Source organism: Monodelphis domestica, chromosome 2 (genome assembly GCF_027887165.1).
Source record: "Monodelphis domestica isolate mMonDom1 chromosome 2, mMonDom1.pri, whole genome shotgun sequence".
NCBI lineage: Eukaryota > Metazoa > Chordata > Mammalia > Didelphimorphia > Didelphidae > Monodelphis > Monodelphis domestica.
Window position 1 is genome coordinate 231,113,571 of NC_077228.1, and position 23,422 is coordinate 231,136,992.

General features: G+C 42.1%; 1 protein-coding gene across 3 annotated transcripts; it reads left to right on the plus strand.

Moving 5' to 3' along the window:
- Nucleotides 1-258: 258 nt before the first annotated feature.
- On the plus strand, nucleotides 259-10,633 carry ARHGDIA (Rho GDP dissociation inhibitor alpha). Of its 3 annotated transcripts, XM_056817332.1 has the most exons (8): nucleotides 282-413; nucleotides 909-993; nucleotides 4,615-4,760; nucleotides 7,624-7,841; nucleotides 8,044-8,127; nucleotides 8,438-8,514; nucleotides 8,611-8,674; nucleotides 9,026-10,633. In XM_056817332.1, the coding sequence occupies exons 3-8, from the start codon at nucleotides 4,708-4,710 to the stop codon at nucleotides 9,223-9,225; spliced, it is 696 nt and encodes a 231-aa protein (XP_056673310.1). In that variant the 5' UTR covers nucleotides 282-413; nucleotides 909-993; nucleotides 4,615-4,707; the 3' UTR covers nucleotides 9,226-10,633. The 3 variants fall into 3 exon arrangements, with proteins under 3 accessions (XP_001370722.1, XP_056673310.1, XP_056673309.1); XM_001370685.4 differs by lacking the exons at nucleotides 909-993; nucleotides 4,615-4,760 and having other exon boundaries at nucleotides 259-413; XM_056817331.1 differs by lacking the exons at nucleotides 282-413; nucleotides 909-993 and having other exon boundaries at nucleotides 3,834-4,760.
- Nucleotides 10,634-23,422: the final 12,789 nt, after the last annotated feature.

The following is a 23,422-nucleotide window of genomic DNA, read 5'->3' on the forward strand; positions in this document are numbered from 1 at the left end:
CCAGGAACCCCATAGGCCATGCACAGACTCTCCCAATACGGGGCTAGCCTAGCAGGCCTCCAAATAAGTCTCTCCGCCGCCACCCTCAGCAAGAAGGCCGGGCACAGACTCTTTCCTTCAGGGGCCTTCTCTATGGCCATCACCCCGCCCGTGGGTAGGTGGAAGCCGAAGAAGGCTGAGGAGACTTGGCTCCCCACGCCATCACCTCGTCTTACTGGGAGAAGGGAGAAGTAGTCGGGGCGCTTGCGCAGGCACAGGCGGCCCACTAGCTATCGCCTAGAGGCTAGCGAGCGGAAGTCGCGTGACCCCGGAAGAGACTGGAGGGGGCGCGCGGGCGGGGTGGAGCCGGTCGACTCTGTTCGTCGTTAGTGCGGGAGGGAGCGCCAGAGGCGGCGGACGCATCGAACCCATCGGTGAGTGAGTGACCGGGATTCGGGGGGTTGCACCCTCCGTCCGGTAACCGCCGCCGCCCTTCCAGACCTTCCCAAGAGGGTGGGACAAGGAGAGAAGAGCCACCGCCACCGGTTGCTTGGGAGGGACATCAGGGTGGAGCCACCGTCGCGGCCACTGCAGCCACTGCTGCTGCCTTTGTTCCTGCCGCCCCGGTGGTGGGCGCGACGTCTCGGCTCAGGGACCGGGGCCTGAACCCGGGCTTTGGGGGGGCCTCTGGAATCTTGTTCCCCAGCCCTGCTGGGAGGCGGCGGCGGCGGAGAAAACTCCCTTCACGCCAGGACTGGGGGGTATCCGCCCTGGTGGAGGCCGCGGGAGGGGCAGCTCACCCGCCAGGGGACGGGGGAGGTGACAGCTGCTCTGGGCTTCCTACTGGCCCCCTAGCAAGGTGGGGGACTACGGGAGGAGGGAGCTGCCCACCCATCCCCGCCCCTTCCTCAGCACATCCCTTCCGGCAGAGCCCCTTAGAGGGAAGAGGCAGTGATGAAGCCCAGGCAGGCAGAGAGAGCCAGGAGCTGGCCAGAGGCACAGATGGCGTCCAAGGTGAGCCGCGCCCACGTGGAAAGGAGAGGAAAGGAGATGGGGCAGCCAGAGGCAGGGACAGGGAGGTCCAGGAACGAAGAAGCAAGGCCCCGGCTCCTGGCAGGAAACAAGTGGGGTGAGGCCGCGTGCCGAGAGTGGCAGTCCTTGGAATGAAGGGAGCTGGAGGAGCCTAGGGGTAAGCCAAAGAGGAAGTGACCCCTAGAGAAAATAAGAGACACGGCCTTTTGAACCATGTTAAGAATCCAATCTTATTTTCCATTTGGCGCCCCACATTTAGCCCTTTAAGAAAAATTTCCCCCTTTCTCATAGCCAGCCACCCACCCACTAACCGCATCCTAGTGAGACTGGCTGCGCAGTATGGTGTAATGGGAGGGTAAAACCCCCCAGTAGATGTTGAGTCTTTAGTCTGTGAGCTCCTTGTGGGCAAGGACTGTTTCTTGCTTTTCTTTGTATCCCCAGGGGATGCTTAGCACTTAGCATACTACTACTATGGCATAGGCCCCTAAATGCTTATTGACTGACTGACCAGTTCTGGCCCTCAGTTTCCTCACTTTTTTTCTTCCAGAGTACTTGGTCTAGATCAGTGGTTTCTTAACCGTTTTTTGGTTTCATGGACCCCTTTGGCAATGTTTTGAAACCTATGAACTTCTTCCCAGAAGAATGGTTTGTTGCCTACATTCATAGAAGGATGCTAAATTTCAGAGAGTGAGTGAAAATAATCGGGATTCTCCCACCACCACCACCACCCTTATCAAAATTCATTGACTTTCATAAGACCCCTGGTTAAGAACCTTTGGTTTAGATTTCTTCAGTCCCTTACAGCTTTATTTCTTTATAACCAGAAATACTTGCTGTCTCTGATTATATTTTCACTGTTTCTAAGGAAATGCACTACAGGTTAGACTTTTAATATTAAAATTTCTCAGCTGTTTGATTTCTATGACTTTTGGTCTGAAATTTATGCCCTGAGAGATGTTAGGAACTGTGCTTAAACTTTATCCTTTTTTCCCCATTCCTAAGCCATGTTTTCTGTGATTGCTCGGTTATGGGTATTTAAGGAAATGGAATTATGGGTCCTTGAAATGGGCTTAGTTTGGGCTCTGAGCCCTGAGGTTATCCTAAGACCTTATTTTCTTTCCAGATTTATCTCAGACTCAGGGAGTGATGACCAAGAATAATGATTTAGAAGCTGACCCTGTTTGTGTTCCACATCTCATATAACTGACATGATTTCTGCAAACCCAAATGGAACATGAGTGGATTCCAAATGGGTTTCTTGATGATGCCATTGAAGGATTAGGGTGAAAGAGCAAGGAAATTTTTTAATCAAAAAGCATTTATTTAAACAACTGCCTTGTACCTGACACTTCTAGATATTGATATTTCAAAGAAAGGAAACTTCCTCCTGCCTTTCCACATATAACTATAATATAAAGTAAGGGCAGGCCTTTCCCTAGTGAGAAATTCTAATAGAATATGCACCAAATTTGGGGCACAGCCTGTACCAAAGCAGAGGCAAGATTGGAATGTTCTGTGTACAGGGGATAGCAAATAATACAGTTTTAACTGAACCATACTTCAGACAAGCTGTGTTGTAACCAGATTGTAAAAGGACTTTAAATCTCCACATAAAGGAATTTGCAATTTTATCTTAGTGGAAATAGGGAGCTCCTGGACCTTCTTGAATAGGGAAGTGACAGGGACAGGTTCTACTTTATGAATAGACATTTAGCAGGTGTTTGGCTTATCAATGGTAGGTAGAGAGGAGAGACTGGAGGCAAGGAGACCAATTAAGAGGCTATTCAGTTAATCAGCAAACATTTAGTAAGTGTTTTCTATAGGCACAGCAGAATGCAAACAAAATAAATGAAACAATACCTCCTCATAAGGAGCCTATGTTCTAATGGACCCAAAACCCAATACTTGTGAGTTGAGGGACTTGGGTAAGCCTTCATGGAAAAGATAGTGCTTGAGCCTTATCTCAAAGAAATAGAGAAGTTATTTGAATTGGAGATGAGGAGGGAGTACATTCTAGTAGGGGGAACAGTCAGTGCAAAGAAGACATGCATTTGGGAGTGTTATATACAAGGAACAAAAGGAGAAAAATGGTTGGATTTCAGAGTTTGAGAAAGGATATGTCTTACAAGGCTGAAAAGATATATTAGGGCCAGGTTGGGAAAGACTTTAAAAGTGAAACAGAAAACTTGCAGTAGTTCAGTTAAGAGGTAGTGAAACCCCCGAACTAGAGTGATGGACTGTTTTGTGTGGAGAAAAGAATATAGATGTCAAAGATGTCATAGAATCATCAAGACTTGGCAGTTTGGATATTTCATTTATAGGGTGAGGGAGGAGTTTAGGATGACTGAGATTGTGAGTCTGGGTGTCTAGAATGATGGTAGTACCTTCAATAATAAAAGGAAAATTAGGAAGAGGAATGGATTTAGAGGAAAGATTATAAGTTCTATTTTACTCATTTTGAGTTTAAAATATCTATAGGACATCTGTTAGAAATGGCTAATGTAGGGCTAGACCTCAAGACGTTGAATAGGACTGAATATTCCTTTTCATAAAGATAATTGAGCAAATATCATTGGAGTGGATGACATCACCAAGAAAAAGCAAAATTCTTAACTTGGGATCCATGAACTTGTGTTTGTTTTGTTTATCAAAAATATTTTGATACCTATGTTTCTATGTAATGGATTTCTTTTATAATTTTGTATATTATTCTGAGGAGTCATTAGGCTTCACCACATAGCCAAAAAGGTCTTCGACACCCCCCCCCCCAAAAAAAAAAGGTAAATTTCTGAGACAGAATGAAAGAGAACCCAAGGTAGCCCTGGTGGTGGGATGGATGGAGGTGAGGAAGTAATTAGAGAATGGGACATAGAGGTTGATCTGGCAACGGAAACTGAAGAGCAGTCAGGTAGGTTGGGGAATCAAACCAGCTATTTATTAAGCATTTACCATGTGCCTCTAAGCCTGTTACACATTAGGGATACAAAGAAAGACAAAATAGGGAGTTCATATTCTAGCAAGTAATACAACAAAAAAAGTATCCGTAAGATAGTTACAGTGTAATTGGAAGGTAATCTCAAATAATTCAAAGGTGGGATTTTTTTTAAACCCATATCTTCCATCTTGGAGTCAATACTGTATATTGGCTCTAAGGCTGAACTCGTAAGGGCTAGGCAATAGGGGTTAAGTGACTTGCCCAGGATCACACAGGAAGTTTTTTAATCCAAATTTGAACGTAGGACCTCCCATCTCTAGGCCTGGCTCTCAATACACTGAGCCACCCAGCTGCCCCTCTCAAAGTGGGATTTTTAAAAAGTTTTTGTGATGCTGTCACCATAATTTTAGTTAGTATTTCTCCCCTTCTTAAAAAGCCATCCAATATAACAATATTTAAAGAGAAAATCAGCATTTCTGATCAATAAATACATTGAAAGTATGAAAATGTGTATAGTGTACCACATTTATGGACTTCCCACCCCTCTGAAGGGTTGAGGTATCTAATCATATCTTTGGGGCTATGTTTGTTCTTTGTGATTTTGCAACATTATAATCAATCTTGAATACATTGTTTCCCTGATTCTGCTTTCTCTTCACTCTGAGAAGGTGAGATTTGAGCTGTTTTGAACAAAAGCCAAGGAAACCAGAAAGATGAGAAGACAGAGAATTCCAACAATGGGGGAGAGCCAGTGAGAAGGCATGGAGTCGAGACAAAGATCATTAGGGAGAAACAGCAAGAAGGCCAAGAAACAGCAAGTGTCACCGAATTATAGAGTCCCAGGGTTTGGGGTGGGGGGTAGTGGGAGAGTAATGTAGCAGCAGACTGGAAAGAAAGGAAAGGGCCAATATTTAAAAGTCATACAGACAATTTCTTTGATCCTGGGGGGTTGGGTAATAAGGATCTGGTAGAGTTTATTGAATAGGGTGAGTAGGGCTGATGTAGTCAGAATTGTTCTTTAGGAAAATCATTAGCATTTTAGTGAAATGGATTTTAGGATTTAGCATTTTAGGAACTGGAGTGAGAAGAGATGTGTGTGAGGTTGGAAGGGCGAGGATGGTCAGAAGCAAGAAAAGAATGTGGAGGAAGCACTAAATTAGGTGTGGGCTGTGAGAGAGTGAGGGGTCAAGGATGACTATGTTCTGAGTCTGGGTGATTAGGATATTAGTGCCCTTGACAGTCAAGGGGAATGAAGAAGACATGTTCTGTTTTGGACAAGTTGAATTTGATATCATTTAAGGGACAGGATGCAGATTGAGATGCTAAGGCAGTTGGTGATGGCAATTAGAGTTAAATTTGAGGACCTGAGAATAATCTGCATGGAGATGAAAATTGAACCAATTAGGACCTTACAAAATAAGATTCTATAGAGGAGGCAGAGAAGAAAGCCTAGGGCAGACCTTTGGGAGAGGATAGCCATGATGAGGGCACCTGATTTGGCAAAACGGACCTAGAAGGATCAGTTAAACAAGTAGGAGAACTAGGAAAGAGTAATATCAAGAAAACTGTGAGAGCAGGAGAACAGGGTGATTGGGAGTGTCAAAGGCCACAGAATAGTCAAGGATAAGGACTGAGAAAAAGAGCTTGGATTTTTGCAATTAAGAGGCAATGGGCAATTTTAGGCATTTTCAGTTTAGAGAGAGGTGAGAAACTAGATTTCAAGGAAAATCTTTTTTTAACAGGAGAAAAGTAGAGCAGGATAAATAGTTTGAGCCAGGAGTAGTACTGTGAAGAACTCTGGAAAGACCAAAGGGGTTCCAATCTCCCAGGTTTAGTCATCTTTCAAATGAGCTAGGAAGACTTTAGTAGTCTAGACAAGCTTGGGGCCCTAGCTCTGCCAATAGAGGGCCTTAATAAATATTAGTTCTGGAAATGACTGGCTGTTTAGGGTCTAGAGACCCATACTTTATTACTGGACTCCTCTGAGACCAGGACTAGTGTTGGAGAGTGTAAAAGGTTATTGACCTCACTGCACTATTCCTTTAATCTGCACTCAGACCTTCTCTAATGATTTACTAGCCCACTCACCAGTGATTTTTCTAACCTTTTCATCCTTCAAATCTCTCATGGCTAACCCTTCCCCCATCCTCTCAGATGAGACTTTGCTCCATATTTCATTTAAATAATTTGAGTTCATTTAAATGTAGAGCTCCCTTTCCTTCTCTCTTCATGCCATATCACTCAGATCCCTTCCACTACTATCTTCTTCACTCCTGTCTCAAATGAAGAAGTGGCCCTTTTCCTTGCCTAGGCTAACCCCTCTAAAAGCACAAGGGATTGCCCCCTCTATCTTTCCTAGAGTTCTTCCTTTCATGACTAAACTTGAGAAAGCTATCTACAATAGATTCCTCTCATTTCTTTTCCTCAGGTTTTCTTCATTCTCTGTAAGTTGACCTTTGATATCATTCAACTGAAACTACTCTTCTGAGTTTCCCCTGATCTCTTAATCAACAAATTTCATGGACTTTTTTTCAATTCTTATCCTTTTTAGCCTCTTGGCAGCCCTGGACACTGTTGAATCAGTGTTGACATTTGGGAACAGTGTCTAAGCATGGAGCCTTCAGAAGTAATAGATGTGCAGGAAATCTTTATGGAGTGGTGGGTAGGTGCAAATGTAAAAGGTGATGATGGAGAAACTATCTTTGGGGAAGAAATAGATGTAAAAGTTCTTTGCTCTCTATAATCCTTTATCAGTATATGCAAAATTCTTGTTCTTCCATGACAAAATGGAGCTCCTAAAGACTGTATCTAGGATGTATGAGTCAGAACAAACTAGGGCAAGGGCTGGGCTTCTGATGGGGCCCCTGAGCATAAGGACAGAGGATGAGATGAGAAAGGAGAGTCAATTTCTTCTGCTTTTTCTCTGAAAGACAAAGGTTTAGGCTTGGGAAACCTATCTTTGGCAACTCTTGTTCTGGGGAGGAGGCCTAGAGTGAGCTTGGTAGTGTGTTTAATAGGAGACAGCTCTGGTTGCCATGGTGGTTATGTTATCAAACCAGAGGTCCTTTGAGCAAGAGCTGAGTGTCAGTTATTAAATGCTCACAGGGTTAGGAAAAGTTCCTTTCTGTATTGTGTACTATAATCACCAGAACAGGCTTTCTTGTAGTCTTGTGTTGCATCAGTTGATGATGGAGGGTTATATGGTATCAAGGCGGGGGAGAGAGATTGGATAGCTTTCAAGGATTTAATAGGAATTCAAGGAATAACCATTTTTTAAGTACCTACTGTTTTCAAAGCACTTAAGCCCAAAATTTGTACCGTGATTGCTACAGTGTGGTCCAGGGCAGAAAATATGCCCTGCCCTGGAGTTATTTCATAATTCTCCTGTTTTGAGGAGGGGGTTGACCCCTAGAGTAATAGAAATCAGTTCTGATAGTGCCGCCGCTAAAAGCTGCCGTGGTGGTTCTGAACTTTCCTATGCAGACTGCCTTGTGTTGGTGCCAGGATTAGTGGGTGCAGAAGGGGTGGAAGAGCTTTTTCTTTCCCTTTCTCTTCTTCCCCTGATCCATATCCTATCACCCTTCCCTACTCTCTTCCTCACTCTTCTCTCCATTCTTTCTCCTTCACCTCAGCCTTATCTCAAGGCTATGCTGCTAAACTTCTCCCCTCTTCTACAGATTTTCAAAGCCCAATCAGGTGGTGAGCATGGCAGAACAAGAACCTACAGCAGAGCAGCTGGCTCAGATTGCAGCTGAGAATGAAGAAGATGAACACTCTGTCAACTATAAGCCCCCAGCACAAAAGAGCATCCAGGAGATCCAGGAGTTGGACAAGGATGATGAGAGCCTTCGGAAGTATAAAGAAGCCCTGCTGGGCAGTGTGACTGTTTCTGCTGGTAGGAGCTACTTTGCAGGCTTCTTGGAAGGGTTCAGGGTTTGAGAAATGTTTGCCTAAGGCAGTTAACCATGAGGCCTGAGGACAGAGCTCAATAGGCAGCAACCAACCTATACCTTGTGTCCTCTAACTGGGTCTCTGGGACATTTGTATAAACTAGGGAGTGTGCTCTAACCAGCCCACTTTCTTCTCCATGCCTTTAGATCCCAATACTCCTAATGTCATTGTGACACGCTTGACCCTGGTATGCAGCACATCGCCTGGTCCTTTGGAGCTAGATCTTACTGGTGAGTACAAGTGGGGGACCTGAGGACTGAGGGGGTGGGGACTTCCACTTACCCTTGACAAAACTTTTATCCTTCCTTTGCCTTCTGTCCTGGTGCCCTCTGATGGTGACCAGTTGAAAATACAGTTAGAGAGAGGCTGGCCTGAAGCTAATTATAAGTTGGTAGAATCTAGAGTTTGTGAATCAAGTGGGTTGAGCATTGAGGAGTGTCATAGAGCAGGGCCTGAGTGATAGACCATTGGGAAACAGTGCCCAAGGAGAGGACTAGAGGAAGGGAATTCATGATTGAAGCTGTTGTTCCCCCCAAACAGGTGACCTGGAGAGCTTTAAGAAGCAGTCATTTGTGCTGAAGGAGGGTGTGGAATACCGGATAAAAATCTCTTTCCAGGTAAGACAGAATGGCTGGGAAAGGCTTCCAGATGAGGAATCTGGGCTAGCTCTATTGAAGGCCCATAGTAATTTCAGTGGCTTTGTTCTCCTGCAGGTGAATAAGGAGATCGTATCAGGCATGAAGTACATCCAGCACACTTACAGAAAAGGCGTCAAGAGTGAGTCTGGGAATGGGATATGCCATAAGCCTAGGGAGCTCAACCCCACAGACAACCTGAAACGGACAATGGGCAATCAAAAATTTCTTAGGAAAACATTCCCTAGGATATCTAGTTTCCTTAGTGTAGAGAGGATAAACCTCTCCCATTTCTTTTCCCCTTCTCCTTCCCACATACTGCTTCATTAAACTAGCTGCTTCACTATCAAAAAATTGCATGCATGTTGCCAAACACTGTCTTCTAGCATATTCACCAGTTCCTGGGTTGAGGAGTGGATCAGGGTTAGAGATAGAAATGGGATTTATAGCAGGAGCTCCTGCTTTCTTTGTGTGACCTCATCTCTTTCTGCAGTTGACAAAACTGACTACATGGTGGGCAGTTATGGGCCTCGAGCAGAAGAATATGAATTTCTAACCCCTGTGGAGGAAGCTCCTAAGGGCATGCTGGCTCGTGGCAGCTACAACATCAAGTCTCGCTTCACAGATGATGACAAGACGGATCACCTCTCCTGGGAATGGAACCTCACCATCAAAAAGGAGTGGAAGGACTGAACCTATGGCCCTAGAGAGGGAGGGAGGGAGGGAGGAATCCCCAGACAGTGGCCACAGGAGAACCCTACCCTTAATCTGAACCCCCATCCAATTTTCCTTTTCAGTCCCTAATCCCATACCAAAGTGCTGACAGGGGAGTCTCCACCCCCACCTGACTATCTTCTCACACCCCTGGTCTTTCTCCTCTGGATGGGAGGGATCCCATTTTTGTCTTCTTGGGCCCCTTTTCAACCTCCCAGGTGGTTATCGTTGTTTTTCCTGTTGCTGCTTCAGCCCAGTATCTTGCTTGGAGGTGGGGGCTTCAGCCAAGGCCTAAACTTCCTTGAAGACCCCAATTCTTCCCTTGGGCCAAGGGGAAGAGTGTTTGTTCTGGGCTTCAACAGGAATTTAAATTCTCTTCCCTCAGCTGCTGCAGCCCCACCAATCATGTCTTGTTCCCCTTGGAGGAGGGGGGTGGTACACCACAGAATCTGGGTAGTGAAGAGACCTCTGGCCCTTCTACTGCCCCTTCTGTGTGGCCATCTAGGGCCTGTCAGTTCATTCATTGCTGTCTGTAACCGTGTAACCATGATGCCTTAACATGTGGAACGTGTGCTATGTGGGGAGAACCACTCCCCCCCCCCCAATCACTAACCTCTGGCTCCCCTGTGTCTGCATGAGCATGTGGTTCCCTCTCCCCATCTTCCCTCCACCTTCACTAATCAAGTGACTTGTATTGTCTGTCTGTGCTGCTGCCCCTTCTCCCTAGCTTGCCCAGGGTCTCAGCCCTACTCCCCCTTCCAGACCAGGGCTCGAGGAACTGCTCCCAACTGGTGAGAGCCAAACTGCCAAATCTCTAACTTGTTCTTTCTCTCCGTACCCCATTCCCACACTCCAGAAGGTTGGGGTTTCTTCACTCTCTGGAGAAGCTCTGGCTTTCCCATCCTGGTCATTTCTCTGTGGTCAGGGCAGCTCTCCTACCTGGGGAGTCTCCAGGCCTATTTGAACAAAGACACCCCTCCTCCCCCAAGGACAAAGCCAATGGTTGAGCCTTATTTGTCCCTGGCTGGAGCTCTCAGCCCCTGCCTTGGAATCTTGTGCCTGGCCTGTCAGTATGTATTGCCTTGATCTGTGCCGACCTAAGGCCCTGCTCAACTGGCCCCTCTTTCTCCCTTGGGATCCAGGGCCACCATCCCCAGGTAGGGCCCACCCTCACCCATAAGGCCTAGCCAAGACAGACATGGGACCAAGTGCACACAGATTTGGGAGCTATGGCTCCTGTGCCTCCCTTCTTTTCCCTCCCTCTCCTACTTTGCTGCCACCAGTCTCTTGGTTTGATGTCACAAACTCTTGAGGCCCTGGTAACAGGTTTGGAATTGCCTGGCTACTTCTCCTTTTCAGATTGGGGAAATAAACTCAATATAGACAATCTTGCTTTTTCTTTAGTGTCAGTGGGGTGGGGACTGATGGGATTAGAGTTTCAGTCAATGATACAGGCTTCCCCTCAGTGCAAAGAGAAGACAGTTCTGCTCTCAATAACAACTAGCTAGAATGACATTAAAAAGACATCAGAGGGGCAGCTGGGTGGCTCAGTGTATTGAGAGCCAGAACTAGAGAAGGGAAGTCCTAGGTTCAAATGTGGCCTCTGACACTTTCCAGCTGTGTGACCCTAGGCAAGTCACTTGACCCCCACTGCCTAGCCCTTACCACTCTAATGCCTTGGAGCCAATACACAGTATTGACTCCAAGATGGAAGGTAAGGGTTTAAAAAAAAAATCAGAAAATAGGGCCTGGCTATGCCCCACACTTCTTATGCATTCTGCCGATGGCCTAGAAAAGCTTTGGTGAACCTTTTGGAGGTCTAAGTACCTAAACTGTTCCCCCAAGCTACCTGTGAGTCCCTGTTACTCCAAACAGCAGAGGAAGGAAATGCTCCCATTTGGCTGCTGGGCAGAGGGGTGGAGCATGTGAAAAAATGTCTTTGGGCACTGTGGAGAGGTAGAACTGAACAGCCCAGCCCCCCTTCCTGCTGCAAGGGCACTTGTGCCCCAACATAGGCCTAGAACAATACCCACTGAGAATATCTTGGAGTCCTTGGGCCAGGCCCACAAAAGGGGACAGTGCCACACAGTTAATTTTGATCTGCCTCTCCACAGTACCAGGCCACCAGCTTGCTAGTTCTGGTCGGCTGCCCAGCTGTCTCACAGTAATCTGCCCTGTGGGGGCAGGAGTCCTACTGGTACTTGTCAGTCAAGGTTATCAGCTTTTCTTTGTTGCACAGAAAGAACAGAGTTATAACTGCTCCCTATCCCACTCCTTATCTCAGGAGCAGCTGTGAGCTAAAAACGAAAACTGGGTCCCTGGGCTGGAGGAATTAGAAACCTTTCAGCATGTGACAAAGCCCAGATCTGTAGACAGGGCCTCAAGGAAACAGCCTGGGGTTGGCATGCTGCCCATCCTTCAGGCAGTTTCATGATATTAGTGGAAAGCTGATGTGTACAAAACTGCTAATCACAGTAGGGTGCAAATGAAACAAGGCATTTGTTAAGTTCATGCTGGGGAGGTGTGTAAGGAGTTTATGATGAAACAGGATTAGACGATCAGTTAAGGCCATTAAAGCTTTAACATCTTATGTTGCTTTTAAGACTGGCATAACTAGTAATTCCTGTGCCCTGTGTATTTGACTCCCTAACTCAATGAACCAGTTCATAACAGTAACTCATATACATGTAGTGGACACAAAATACTTTTCACTATAAGGTAGTGAGATATAGCGGAAAGTTCTGAATTTAAGAACTTGAGCCCCAAACCCTGCTTTATTTTTTTTTAAACCCTTACCTATTGTCTTAGAAAATATTGTGTATTAGTTCCAAGGCAGAAGAGTGATTAAGGGGTAGGCAACGGGGGTTGAGTGACTTGCTTCATAAAGCAAAATGATGCTTTGGAGGAAGAGGGCATCTATGAGATGGGTGAAGGAGTGCATTTCAGCCAGTGAAAAGACACAGAATAGTGTCCTATTAAGGATGAAACTAGATGACAAATTTCAAATTTGGGAATTGCAGGGTGATGGAAAGAGTCTAATAAAATTAGAGATTGGGGCCCAGTTTTAAATTAAGTATGAGAGTTAATATTTTATCCTAAAAGGAATAGGGAGCCATTGGAATTGATAGAGGAAGGATGCAACCTGGTCAGATCTTTGCTAAGGAAAATCACTTTGGGAGCAGGTGTAGGATGGGCTAGAGTGGGAAGAGACAAGATAGGACAAATCAATTAGGAGACTGATGACAATCTAAAGGGATGTGGTAGTGTAGGCAGAGAGACTGAGTCAGATCTGAGTGATGGGGAGATAGGAATGGCAATATTTGGGGTAAAGAATGGGAAAGGGGAAGGGACAATGGTGAGGATATAAACTTAGGGGTCATGGAGGGACAGGGGTGTCTGACAAAATTAGGGAAGTCACTCTGGGTCTCAGCTTCCTCATCTTTAAAGGGAATGGTTAGATTAGATCTCTAAAGTCCCTTTCAGTTCTAAATCTAAGTCCTATAATACATATAATTTCTTGATCCTCAAAACAACCTTATAGTCAATCATCAATCATTTAATTATTTAATATTTAAGTATCTACTATGAGCCAGGCACTGTGCTAAGCCATGAGGATACAAGGAGTTCCCAGTCTAGTAACTATGTATATACAAGATAGATGGATACATACAACATAATTTGGAGAAATTTTGCAGAGGAGGCCCAGAGAAATTAGTAATGTTCATATAGATAGTAAGTGTCTGGGGTGGGATTCAAGCCCAGGTCTTCTCAACTCCCCAATTCACTCCCCATATTCACTTGTTCTACCATGTTGCCTACCTAACCACAAGAGAACAGATGCTTTTCTCAAGCCCTTGCCACCAAACTAAATGAAAGTAAAGTTTTAATCAAGATTTAGCCCACTAAAATTACTACTGATTAGGGAAATGCAAACCAAAACATTTATGAGGTATCATTTCACACCCATTAAATTAGTTAAAATGACAAATGTTGGAGGTGATGTGGAAAACAGGGGCATTGCTGGTAGAACTGTGAATTGATCCAACAACCATTTTGGAAAGCGATTTGGAATTATGCCCAGAGAGCATAATATACTGTATAGACCTGGCTTGCTGGGTCTGTTTTTCAAGGAGATCAAGAAAAAAGAAAAGAACCTTTATGTTCCAAAATCTTTATAGCAGCTCTCTTTGTGCTGGCAAAGAACTGGAAATCTAGGGGCTGTCCATCAAGTGAGGAATGGCTAAACAAACTGGTATATGATTGTGATGGAATCCTACTGTGCTATAAGAAAAGATGAGCAGGTTAATTTTTTTTTAATGTGGAAAGAACTACATGAGATCATGAAGACTAAAACAAGTAGAACCAAAAGAACATTATATACACCTACAGATTTAATATCTGAAGGATAACTTGTGAATTTCACCTCCAGAGAATGAACTAAGAAGCAGAAACACAAGAGGCATAACATAGATATATTATATGTTTGATGGATGATGCCTTTTATGATGCAGGTAGGGGAGGAGAGGAAGGGGTGAAGATACCTGGAGATACTATTAATAAAAAAAAACTCAAGATAAAATAGTCTGTTTTTAAAAATATTAGCTCATGGTAGAACACTATGAAAAACATCAAAATACAATACAACATTCCCATCCTTGTGGAATGTGAAACTTCAATGGGAAGATAGGACAAATGTGCAGAGGTGTGTGTGTGTGTGTGTTTAACCTTTACCTTGTCTTTTTTTTTTAACACTTACCTTCCGTCTTGGAGTCAATACTGTGCATTAGCTCCAAGGCAGAAGAGTGGTAAGGGCTAGGCAATGGGGGTCAAGTGACTTGCCCAGGGTCACACAGCTGGGAAGTGTCTCAGGTCAGATTTGAACCCAGGACTTCCCTTCTCTAGGCCTGGCTCTCAATACACTGAGCTACCCAGATGCCCTCACCTTTAGTCTTAAAATTGATATCAAGTACCAGTTCCAAGGCAGACGAATGGTAAGGGCCAGGCAATTGGGGTTAAGTGACTTGCCCAGGGTCATACAACTAGAAAGTCTCTGAGACTACATTTGAGCCCAGGACCCCCTGTCTCCAGACCTGCCTCTCTATCTACTAAGCCCCCTAGCTACCTTATAAATGTGCAGTTTTACAGGGTATACCAAAAGTTTTAGTGCAGTGGTTAAACTTTAATAGATTAAAACTGTATTTTAAAAAGCAGTATCAACATGTGATGCTGGAGGTGCCATGATAAGAGAAATGATGAATTTAATCAGGAAAGTTTTCTTAGAATTGATGAGTTCTGAGTTGTGTTTTAAAGAAAAATGAGTATTAATAAGCAAGATATGTTGAATAAAAAGGAATGTTCATGAGTATAAAAATGTAGAAATGAACAAGTCACAGATTTAAGAGTTGAAAGGGATCCAAGAGGTCATCTAGTTCGAAGCCCTTGTTTTATAAATGAGGAAACTGATGTCTGGAGAAGCCAAATGACTTACCAAATAGATCCCAGAAGCATGCCAATTGGAGTGGAGCAGTAGTGTTCAGGAGGAATAAATGACCTGGGGACGGGTTGAAACAACAGGTGGTGGAAGCCCTTGAAGGCTGCCGAGAAGTTTGAATTTGGTAGGTAAAGGGGACCTGCTGGAGGTCTGGAACAGAGGAGTGACAGGGTGAAAATGACCCCTGGAGACACTCTATTCTAAAAACTAGGTGAGACTGGAAGTAAAGGGCCAATTAGAAAATCTGTTGAAAATATGGTACTGATTCCAAAGCCAGGCAGGTCAAAAACAGAGAAAGAAAACTATAGACCAATCTCCTTAATGAATATAGATGCAAAAATCTTAAATAGGATACTAGCAAAAAGACTCCAGCAAGTCATCACAAGGGTTATTCGCTATGACCAGGTAGGATTCATACCAGGAATGCAAGGATGGTTCAATATTAGGTAAACCATCCACACAATTGAACATATTAACAAGCAAACTGACAAAAATCACATGATGATATCAATAGACGCAGAAAAAGCCTTTGATAAAATACAACACCCATTCCTATTGCAAACACTAGAAAGTATAGGAATAGAAGGGTCTTTCCTAAAAATAATAATCAGTATCTATCTAAAACCATCAGCAAACATCATCTGCAATGGGGATAAACTAGATGCATTCCCAATAAGATCAGGAGTGAAACAAGGATGTCCATTATCACCTCTATTATTTAATATTGTACTAGAAACACTAGCAGTAGCAATTAGAGAAGAAAAAGAAATTGAAGGTATTAAAATTGGCAATGAGGAGACAAAGCTATCACTCTTTGCGGATGATATGATGGTCTCCTTAAAGAATCCTAGAGAATCAACCAAAAAGCTAGTCGAAATAATCAACAACTTTAGCAAAGTTGCAGGATACAAAATAAACCCACATAAGTTATCAGCATTTCTATATATCTCCAACCCATTTCAGCAGCAAGAAAGCAAGAATTAGAAAGAGAAATTCCATTTAAAATCACCCTAGACAACATAAAATACTTAGGATTCTATCTGCCAAGACAAACACAGGAACTATATGAACACAACTACAAAACACTCTCCACAAAAGTAAAACTAGATCTAAACAATTGGAAAAACATTGATTGCTCATGGATGGGATGAGCTAACATAATAAAAATGACAATCCTACCCAAATTAATTTACTTATTTAGTGCTATACCCATTGAACTACCAAAAAACGTTTTTACTGAATTAGAAAAAAAAAACATAACAAAATTCATTTGGAAGGAGGACTTTCAGCCCAGATCTCAAACTATACTATAAAGCAGTGGTCATCAGAACAATTTGGTACTGGCTAAGAGACAGAAAGGAGGATCAGTGGAATAGACTTGGGGTAAATGACCTCAGCAAGACAGTATATGATAAGCCCAAAGATCCCAGTTTTGGGAACCAAAACCCACTATTTGATAAAAGCTGCTGGAAAAATTGGAAGACAGTATGGGAGAGATTAGGTTTGGATCAACATCTCACAACCTACTACACCAAGATAAACTCAGAATGGTTGAATGACCTGAATATAAAGAAGGAAACTATAAGCAAATTAGGTGAATGCAGAATAGTATACTTGTCAGACCTTTATCAAGCAAGAGCTAGAAAAAAAAATCACAAAATGTAAAATCAATAATTTTGATTATGTCAAATTAAAAAGGTTTTGTACAAACAAAACTAATGCATACAAAATTAGAAGGGAAGCAAAAATTTTGGAAACAATCTTCATTACAAAAACCTCTGACAAAGGTCTAATTACTCAAATTTATAAAGAGCTAAACCAATTGTACAAAAACTCAAGCCATTCTCCAATTGATAAATGGGCAAGGGACATGAACAGGCAATTTTCAGTTAAAGAAATCAAAACTATTAATAAACACATGAAAAAGTGTTCTAAATCTCTTATAATCAGAGAAATGCAAATCAAAACAACTCTGAAGTACCAACTCACCCCTAGCAGATTGGCTAACATGACAGTAAAGGAAAGTAATGAATGCTGTAGGGGATGTGGCAAAGTCGGGACATTAATGCATTGCTGGTGGAGTTGTGAATTAATCCAACCATTCTGGAAGGCAATATGGAACTATTCCCAAAGGGCTATAAAAGCCTGCCTGCCCTTTGATCCAGCCATAGCACTGCTGGGTTTGTACCCCAAAGAGATAATAAGGAAAAAGACATATACAAAAATATTCATAGCTGCTCTCTTTGTGGTGGCAAAAAATTGGAAAATGAGGAGCTGCCCTTCAATTGGTGAATGGCTGAACAAATTGTGGTATATGTTGGTGATGGAATACTATTGTGCTCAAAGGAATAATAAAGTGGAGGAATTCCATGGGAACTGGAACAACCTCCAGGAAGTGATGAGGAAGTGAGAGGAGCAGAAACAGGAAAACATTGTACACAGAGACTGATACACTGTGGTAGAAGCGAATGTAATGGACTTCTCCATTAGTGGCAATGCAGTGATCCTGAACAACTAGGAGGAATCCACAAGAAAAACCACTATCCACATTCAGAGGAAACACTGTGGGAGTAAAAACATGGAAGAAAAACAACTGCTTGAATATATGAATCAAAGGAATATGGTTGGGGATGTAGACTCTAAATGAACATCCTAGTGCAAACATCAATAAGATGGAAATAGGTTCTGATCAAAGACACAAGTAATACCCAATGAAATTTCGTGTTGGCTGCGGGAAGGGTGAGTGGAGGGGAGGGAGGGAAATAATGCGATTATCGTAACCAAGGAATAATGTTCTAAATTGACTAAATAAACTAATTCAAATGGGGAAAAAAAAATCTGTTGAAATACTCCAAGTATGAAATAACTTATTAACATGATGAAATCTTCCATTTATGAAGCCCTTAAGGATTAGAAAGTGCTTTCCTCACCACACCCTTAAGAAATAGGTAGTGCAAGTATATTTTCCCACAAAGGCTGCTTGGGAATCTGGATAATGTTCAATGGCATGAATTGGGCAGCTAGGTGGCGCAGTGGCTCAGGTCTCAGGTTTATAGTCTGGAAGAATTATCTTTCTGAGTTCAAATCTAACAGACTCTTACTAGCTGGGTGACTCTAGGCAAGTCGCTTAATCCTGTTTGCCTTGGTTTCCTCATATGTTAAATTAGTTATAGAAGAAAATAGCAAACCACTCTGATATCTTTGCCAAGAAAACCCCAAAGTGGGCCACAAAGAGTCAGATATGACTGAACAATAGCATGAGTTCAAATATATTGCACTGGGTCCATAAAATAAATCTACCATCCTCAGCTCTGATACTAAAACCCTATGGCTTATGTTCTTTTAAAAAATTTAACTAATTTACCTTTTGTCATTGGATCAATACTGTGTTGCAAGGCAGAAGAGCAGTAAGGGCTACACAATGGAAGTTAAGTGACTTGCCCAGGGTCATATAGCTAGGAAGTATATGAGGTCAAATTTGAACCCAGAACCTCCTCTCCCTTTTGTCCTTTTTATAACTCTAATGCCACCTGACAAAGTTACATTAGTAAACTGCAAGGTCTAATACAAAATCCTTTGTTCAGCATTTGAAACCTTTCAGGATCTAGTTCCCATCTTTCTTCCCAGACTTATACATTATTTCCCTTCACACTCTTTATGGTGTAAACAGATTTATTTTTTGTTCTTCAGACACTGAACTCCATTTCCCACCTCCATATCTTTTTGTAAACTGTCCCATCCCTACTCCCAGCTGGAATGAACTTCTTCCTCCCCTCTGCTCCTCAGGATTCCTAGTATTCTTCAAAGCTCTGCTCAAATGCTACCACCTAGAAGAGGCCTTATGTAATTCCCCCCCTAACTGCTTGTGCCTCCCCCAATGATGCCTTCTATTTATTCTGAGTGAGTGAAAAAGAATGCTTATGGGTGGTCCCTGCCTTCAAAAAGCTCAGTTTAGTGGAGGAGACATAATGCAAACACATATGTGCATTATATATATATATATATATATATATATAATATATTTGCACAGAATAATTTGGAAAAAGAAGATGCTATTATCTCCATTTGCTGATTATCTACTACATGTCAGGTGTACTAGGGATATAAAGACAAAAATAAAATAAAATTAATTCTCATTATTCATGGATTTTATATTTGCAAATTTGCTTACTTGCTAAATTTTGTAACCCCCCCCCCCCAAGTCAATACTTTTGCAGTCATTTGCAGACATGCTCAAAGAGAGAAAAATTTTGAGTCACTAGATGCCCACTATTTCAGGAGAGGCAATGAAGCTCTGCTTTCTTGTTTCAACTTTCATACTATAAACAAGTGTCATTTCTCCAGTTTATTTAGTGCCAAATTTTTTACATTTTTGTGCTTTTTGTTGCTGATTTCACTATATAAAATGGCTCCCAAGTGTAGTACTGAAGTGTTGTCTAATGCTATGCCTTTTTCCAGATGAGTTATAATACTGTTGGCCATGAGTTCAATGATAATGAATCAACAATATAGTACATCTAGGAAAAGGTGGAGGAAATTCACTGATCTGTACATAAGAGAGCTTTACAAATTGCTAAAGTAAATGTAACAGGAAGCTTTCAAGAATCTAATCCTGTATTTCCCCTAATTCAGGAGTCACATTGATTTTATAAGAACATAACCACAGTAAATTAGAATTGACTACAGATTTGTACATGTTTGTTTATACACAGATAAGTACATACACACATAGATACGAAAATAATAAATCATATATTCTCAAATCAATGCAATAAACTATCAATCAACTACTGACCTGATTAATGGAAAATTTCCAAGGCTACTTTAGTAGAAGCTAGGCTATTTATTTTCAAACATGGTGGGCATTTTAGCTTCTTTTCCCAACTTCATATATTCCATTACTATTCACTATATAGTTTCACTATTTGGATTTGGAAGGTCAATGTTCAAATATTGACCCTAGTATATTGTGACCTTAGGCAATAGTAATTTCCTTTCTCTGAGCTTCATCTGTAAAATAAGGGTATTGTTTTAGATCAGAAGTGGCAAGTGGACTCCAAGCAGCAACAAAATGTGGCTAGAACCAGGCTAAAATGCCATTGGGAAAATAACAATGCAATCCAACATAATGTTAATTTATGATTTTCTAAGGATTCATTTCTATTTGACACCAATATTCTAGATAACCTTTAAGTCTATTAAAAACTTCCTAGCTCATGCGCTCTTTGTGGTGGCCAAAAACTGGAAAACGAGGGGATGCCCATCAATTGGGGAATGGCTGAGCAAATTGTGGTATATGTTGGTGATGGAATACTATTGTGCTAAAAGGAATAATAAAGTGGAGGAATTCCATGGAGACTGGAACAACCTCCAGGAAGTGATGCAGAGCGAGAGGAGCAGAACCAGGAGAACATTATACACAGAGACTAATACACTGTGGTATAATTGAACGTAATGGACTTCTCCATTAGTGGCGATGTAATGTCCCTGAACAATTTGCAGGGATCTAGGAGAAAAAAACACTATTCATAAGCAAAGGATAAACTATGGGAGTGGAAACACCGAGGAAAAGCAACTGCCTGAATACAGCGGTTGAGGGGACATGACAGAGGAGAGACTCTAAATGAACACTCTAATGCAAATATTATCAACATAGCAATGGGTTCAAATCAAGAAAACATGTAATGCCCAGTGGATTTACGCATCGGCTATGGGGGATGGGGGGAGAGGAAAAGAAAATGATCTATGTCTTTAATGAATAATGCTTGGAAATGATCAAATAAAATATATTAAAAAAAAAAAAAACTTCCTAGCTCCCCCAGTGCCTATCACAGAGATGCTTAATCAGTATGTCCTACTGTATAATATTTAGGGAAAACTGTTATGTGTGTGGGGTGGGGGTGGGGATGTTCCAAAACCTTACCACTAAGCACTGCAAACCTAAATCAAATCAACCAAACAGGTGGGGCCCTCAGGATAGTCCTATCATTAACTGATATTAGGATGACTAAGGACTAACTTTTTTGTGGCAAGGAGACTATTAACTCTTTCTTTGGCATTTCAGTGACACTGGCATGCTTGGTAGTTGTTTATTAATTGTGAAAGAAGCAAGGGCAGAAGATGGTATGTAAGGAATTCTAGGAGTCATCAGGGCCATCCTTACTGTTCCCTCTGTCTAGCCTATAGACAGGTGTTTCTGTGGATACCTAGAGCATTTTATTTATTGGGTATTCTTTCTGCATCAGTGACTTTGTTAAATCAATAGAAAGGACAGTTAGGAAACACATCATTCCCTCTCAGTTTCCAAGGTAGGTCTTGTCTGGGCCAGTGCTAACATCTCTCACCTATACTGTACAGTGGAGAGAACCCTGGCTTTGGAGTTAGGAGATTTGGTTCAAATTGCCTCAGTCATTTACTGCCCACATGATGGAACAAGTCACTTAACCTTAATAGGCCTCAATTTCCTCATCTGTAAAATGATGGGATTAGAGAACCTCTATGGTCCACTTCTATTCCTAAATCTATGATTCTCTGAACCATGAACCTCTGTGAGCCTCAGTTTCATCAGCTAAAATGAGGGAATTGGATTTAGGCAATAAAGATCTCCTAAACTCTAAATCTAGATGCCCACCGGATCACTAACACTTTTTCTTTTTTTCTCTTTCTTTCTTTATTCCTTTCTTTCTTTTCTCTCTTTCTCTCTTTCTTTCTCTTTCTTTCTTTCTCTCTTTCTTTCTCTCTCTTTCTTTCTTTCTTTCTTTCTTTCTTTCTTTCTTTCTTTCTTTCTTTCTTTCTTTCTTTCTTTCTTTCTTTCTTTCTTTCTTTCTTTCTTTCTTTCTTTCTTTCTTTCTTTCTTTCTTTCTTTCTTTCTTTCCTTCCTTCCTTCCTTCCATCCTTCCCCCTCCTCAACTGTTTATTGCTGCTAATGCCTACATATTTACATAAATTCTGCAAGCTGCTTTATATAATTTTTCTCATTTGATCCTCACACCAACCCTGTGAGGTGGATACATTATTACACATGAGGAATTGGAGGCTCAGAGGGGAAGATAACTTGTCTCCAGTCATACAGCTCGTAATTGTCAGAGGCAACATTGAAACACAGGCCTCCTTTGATGCTGCTTTTCCTTTGTGATGAAGACTCTGGTTGGGATAAATTTGGTTACCTAACTATTCCTTGATTCTGGGAATCACTTCCTCACTGAGAAAACCTCCTAAAGCTAAGATTTTCTTTTCAACTCAATAATAATTTCCTAACTAGGAAGACTAGGGAAGATCCTTAAAAGCACCACTCAACAACTACAGTAGAGAATAATGGAGTCTTGGGCTCCTGTTGCCAGTTGTGAAACTTTCAGGGTTTTGTGTGGTCTAGGCCGTTTAGAAAAGTGGTGAAACTTTAAACTGATGCATTGGGAGGGGGAAATTGCTGCATTTAAAAAACAACTATTTCTGATATTATCTTTGACTTCTATCTCCTTCCACCAAATCTTGTAGCTATCTTCTTGGAAACCCTGTCTCTTAACTGTCTGCTTATTTTCCAAGTAAGTCCCACCTGAGAGCTTATCCAGAGTTTGGAAACGTACACATGATGCCCTCATCACCTCTCAGACCTAAGCAAACAGTCACCTGCCAAAACCTGCCACTCAATCAGGTTTCCCAAGAGATCTGACTTGCTAACTATCAAATAACAAACATTTATTGAGTTCTTACTATGTGCCAGCCACTGTGCTAAGTGCCAAGAAATAAAGAGGTTAAAAAGTGCTTATGGGTAACTCAAAGAGCTTACTTTCTATCTGAAGAGAAAATACTTATTATGAAGTGCTGGGTGACACTGAAGATGGTGCTGGACTTGAAGTCAGAAAGACCTGAATTCAAATACAGCCTCAAGTATTGTTTGACTCTTTCAAGTCACAACCTCAGCCTCGATTTCCTCATTTGTAAAATGAGGATAATAGCACCATCCCCACATGGCTACATTGGGAATCAAATGTGATAATGCATAAAATGTTTTGCAGACATTAAAGCAAAATGCTAGCAATTTATATAATAAATAGATACATACTCTGTATTTTTTACTTACCAATAGATATAAGCAGAGTAGGTGGGAGGTATCCTTAGAGAAGGTTCTAAAAGCTTGGGGGAAAGAGGATGTAGAGACCTAGAAAGGCCCCCTACAGAAGATGGCATTTGAGCTGAATCTTGAATAAGCTAACTAGTCTTTTTTCATAAACCTTTTCTTCTAGGCAGGGAAAGGGTTGGTACTGAAATAAGGAAGTGGTGGCATGTGACAAAGCCAAATCTATCTGGGGAGGGGTGGTGTTAGGGCAGAATCTTTGATCCAGGTAGTTTCAGTGGATTTGTTTGAACATGGGAATGAATGAATAAGGGCCTGGGGAGCTTCTAAGCAGAACATATGCTCTGTGTCATGATCAAGCAAACAGTTTTATCCTACCTGTTTTTGGAAAACATGAAAGAAATAATGCAGCTCCCAACTCTGCCATCTGCTGCCTCTGTGACCCTGTGCAAATTGCTTCATTTAATTGCCTAGGCCTTAGTTTCCTGAACTGTAAAATGAGATAACCTCTCAGGCTCTTTCCTGAATTTATGATCTTGTGTCCCTCTCTCCTAGAATAAGCAAAAGGCATATACAGCTTGGAGGACTCCTGAGGAGGATCAGTCAATTAA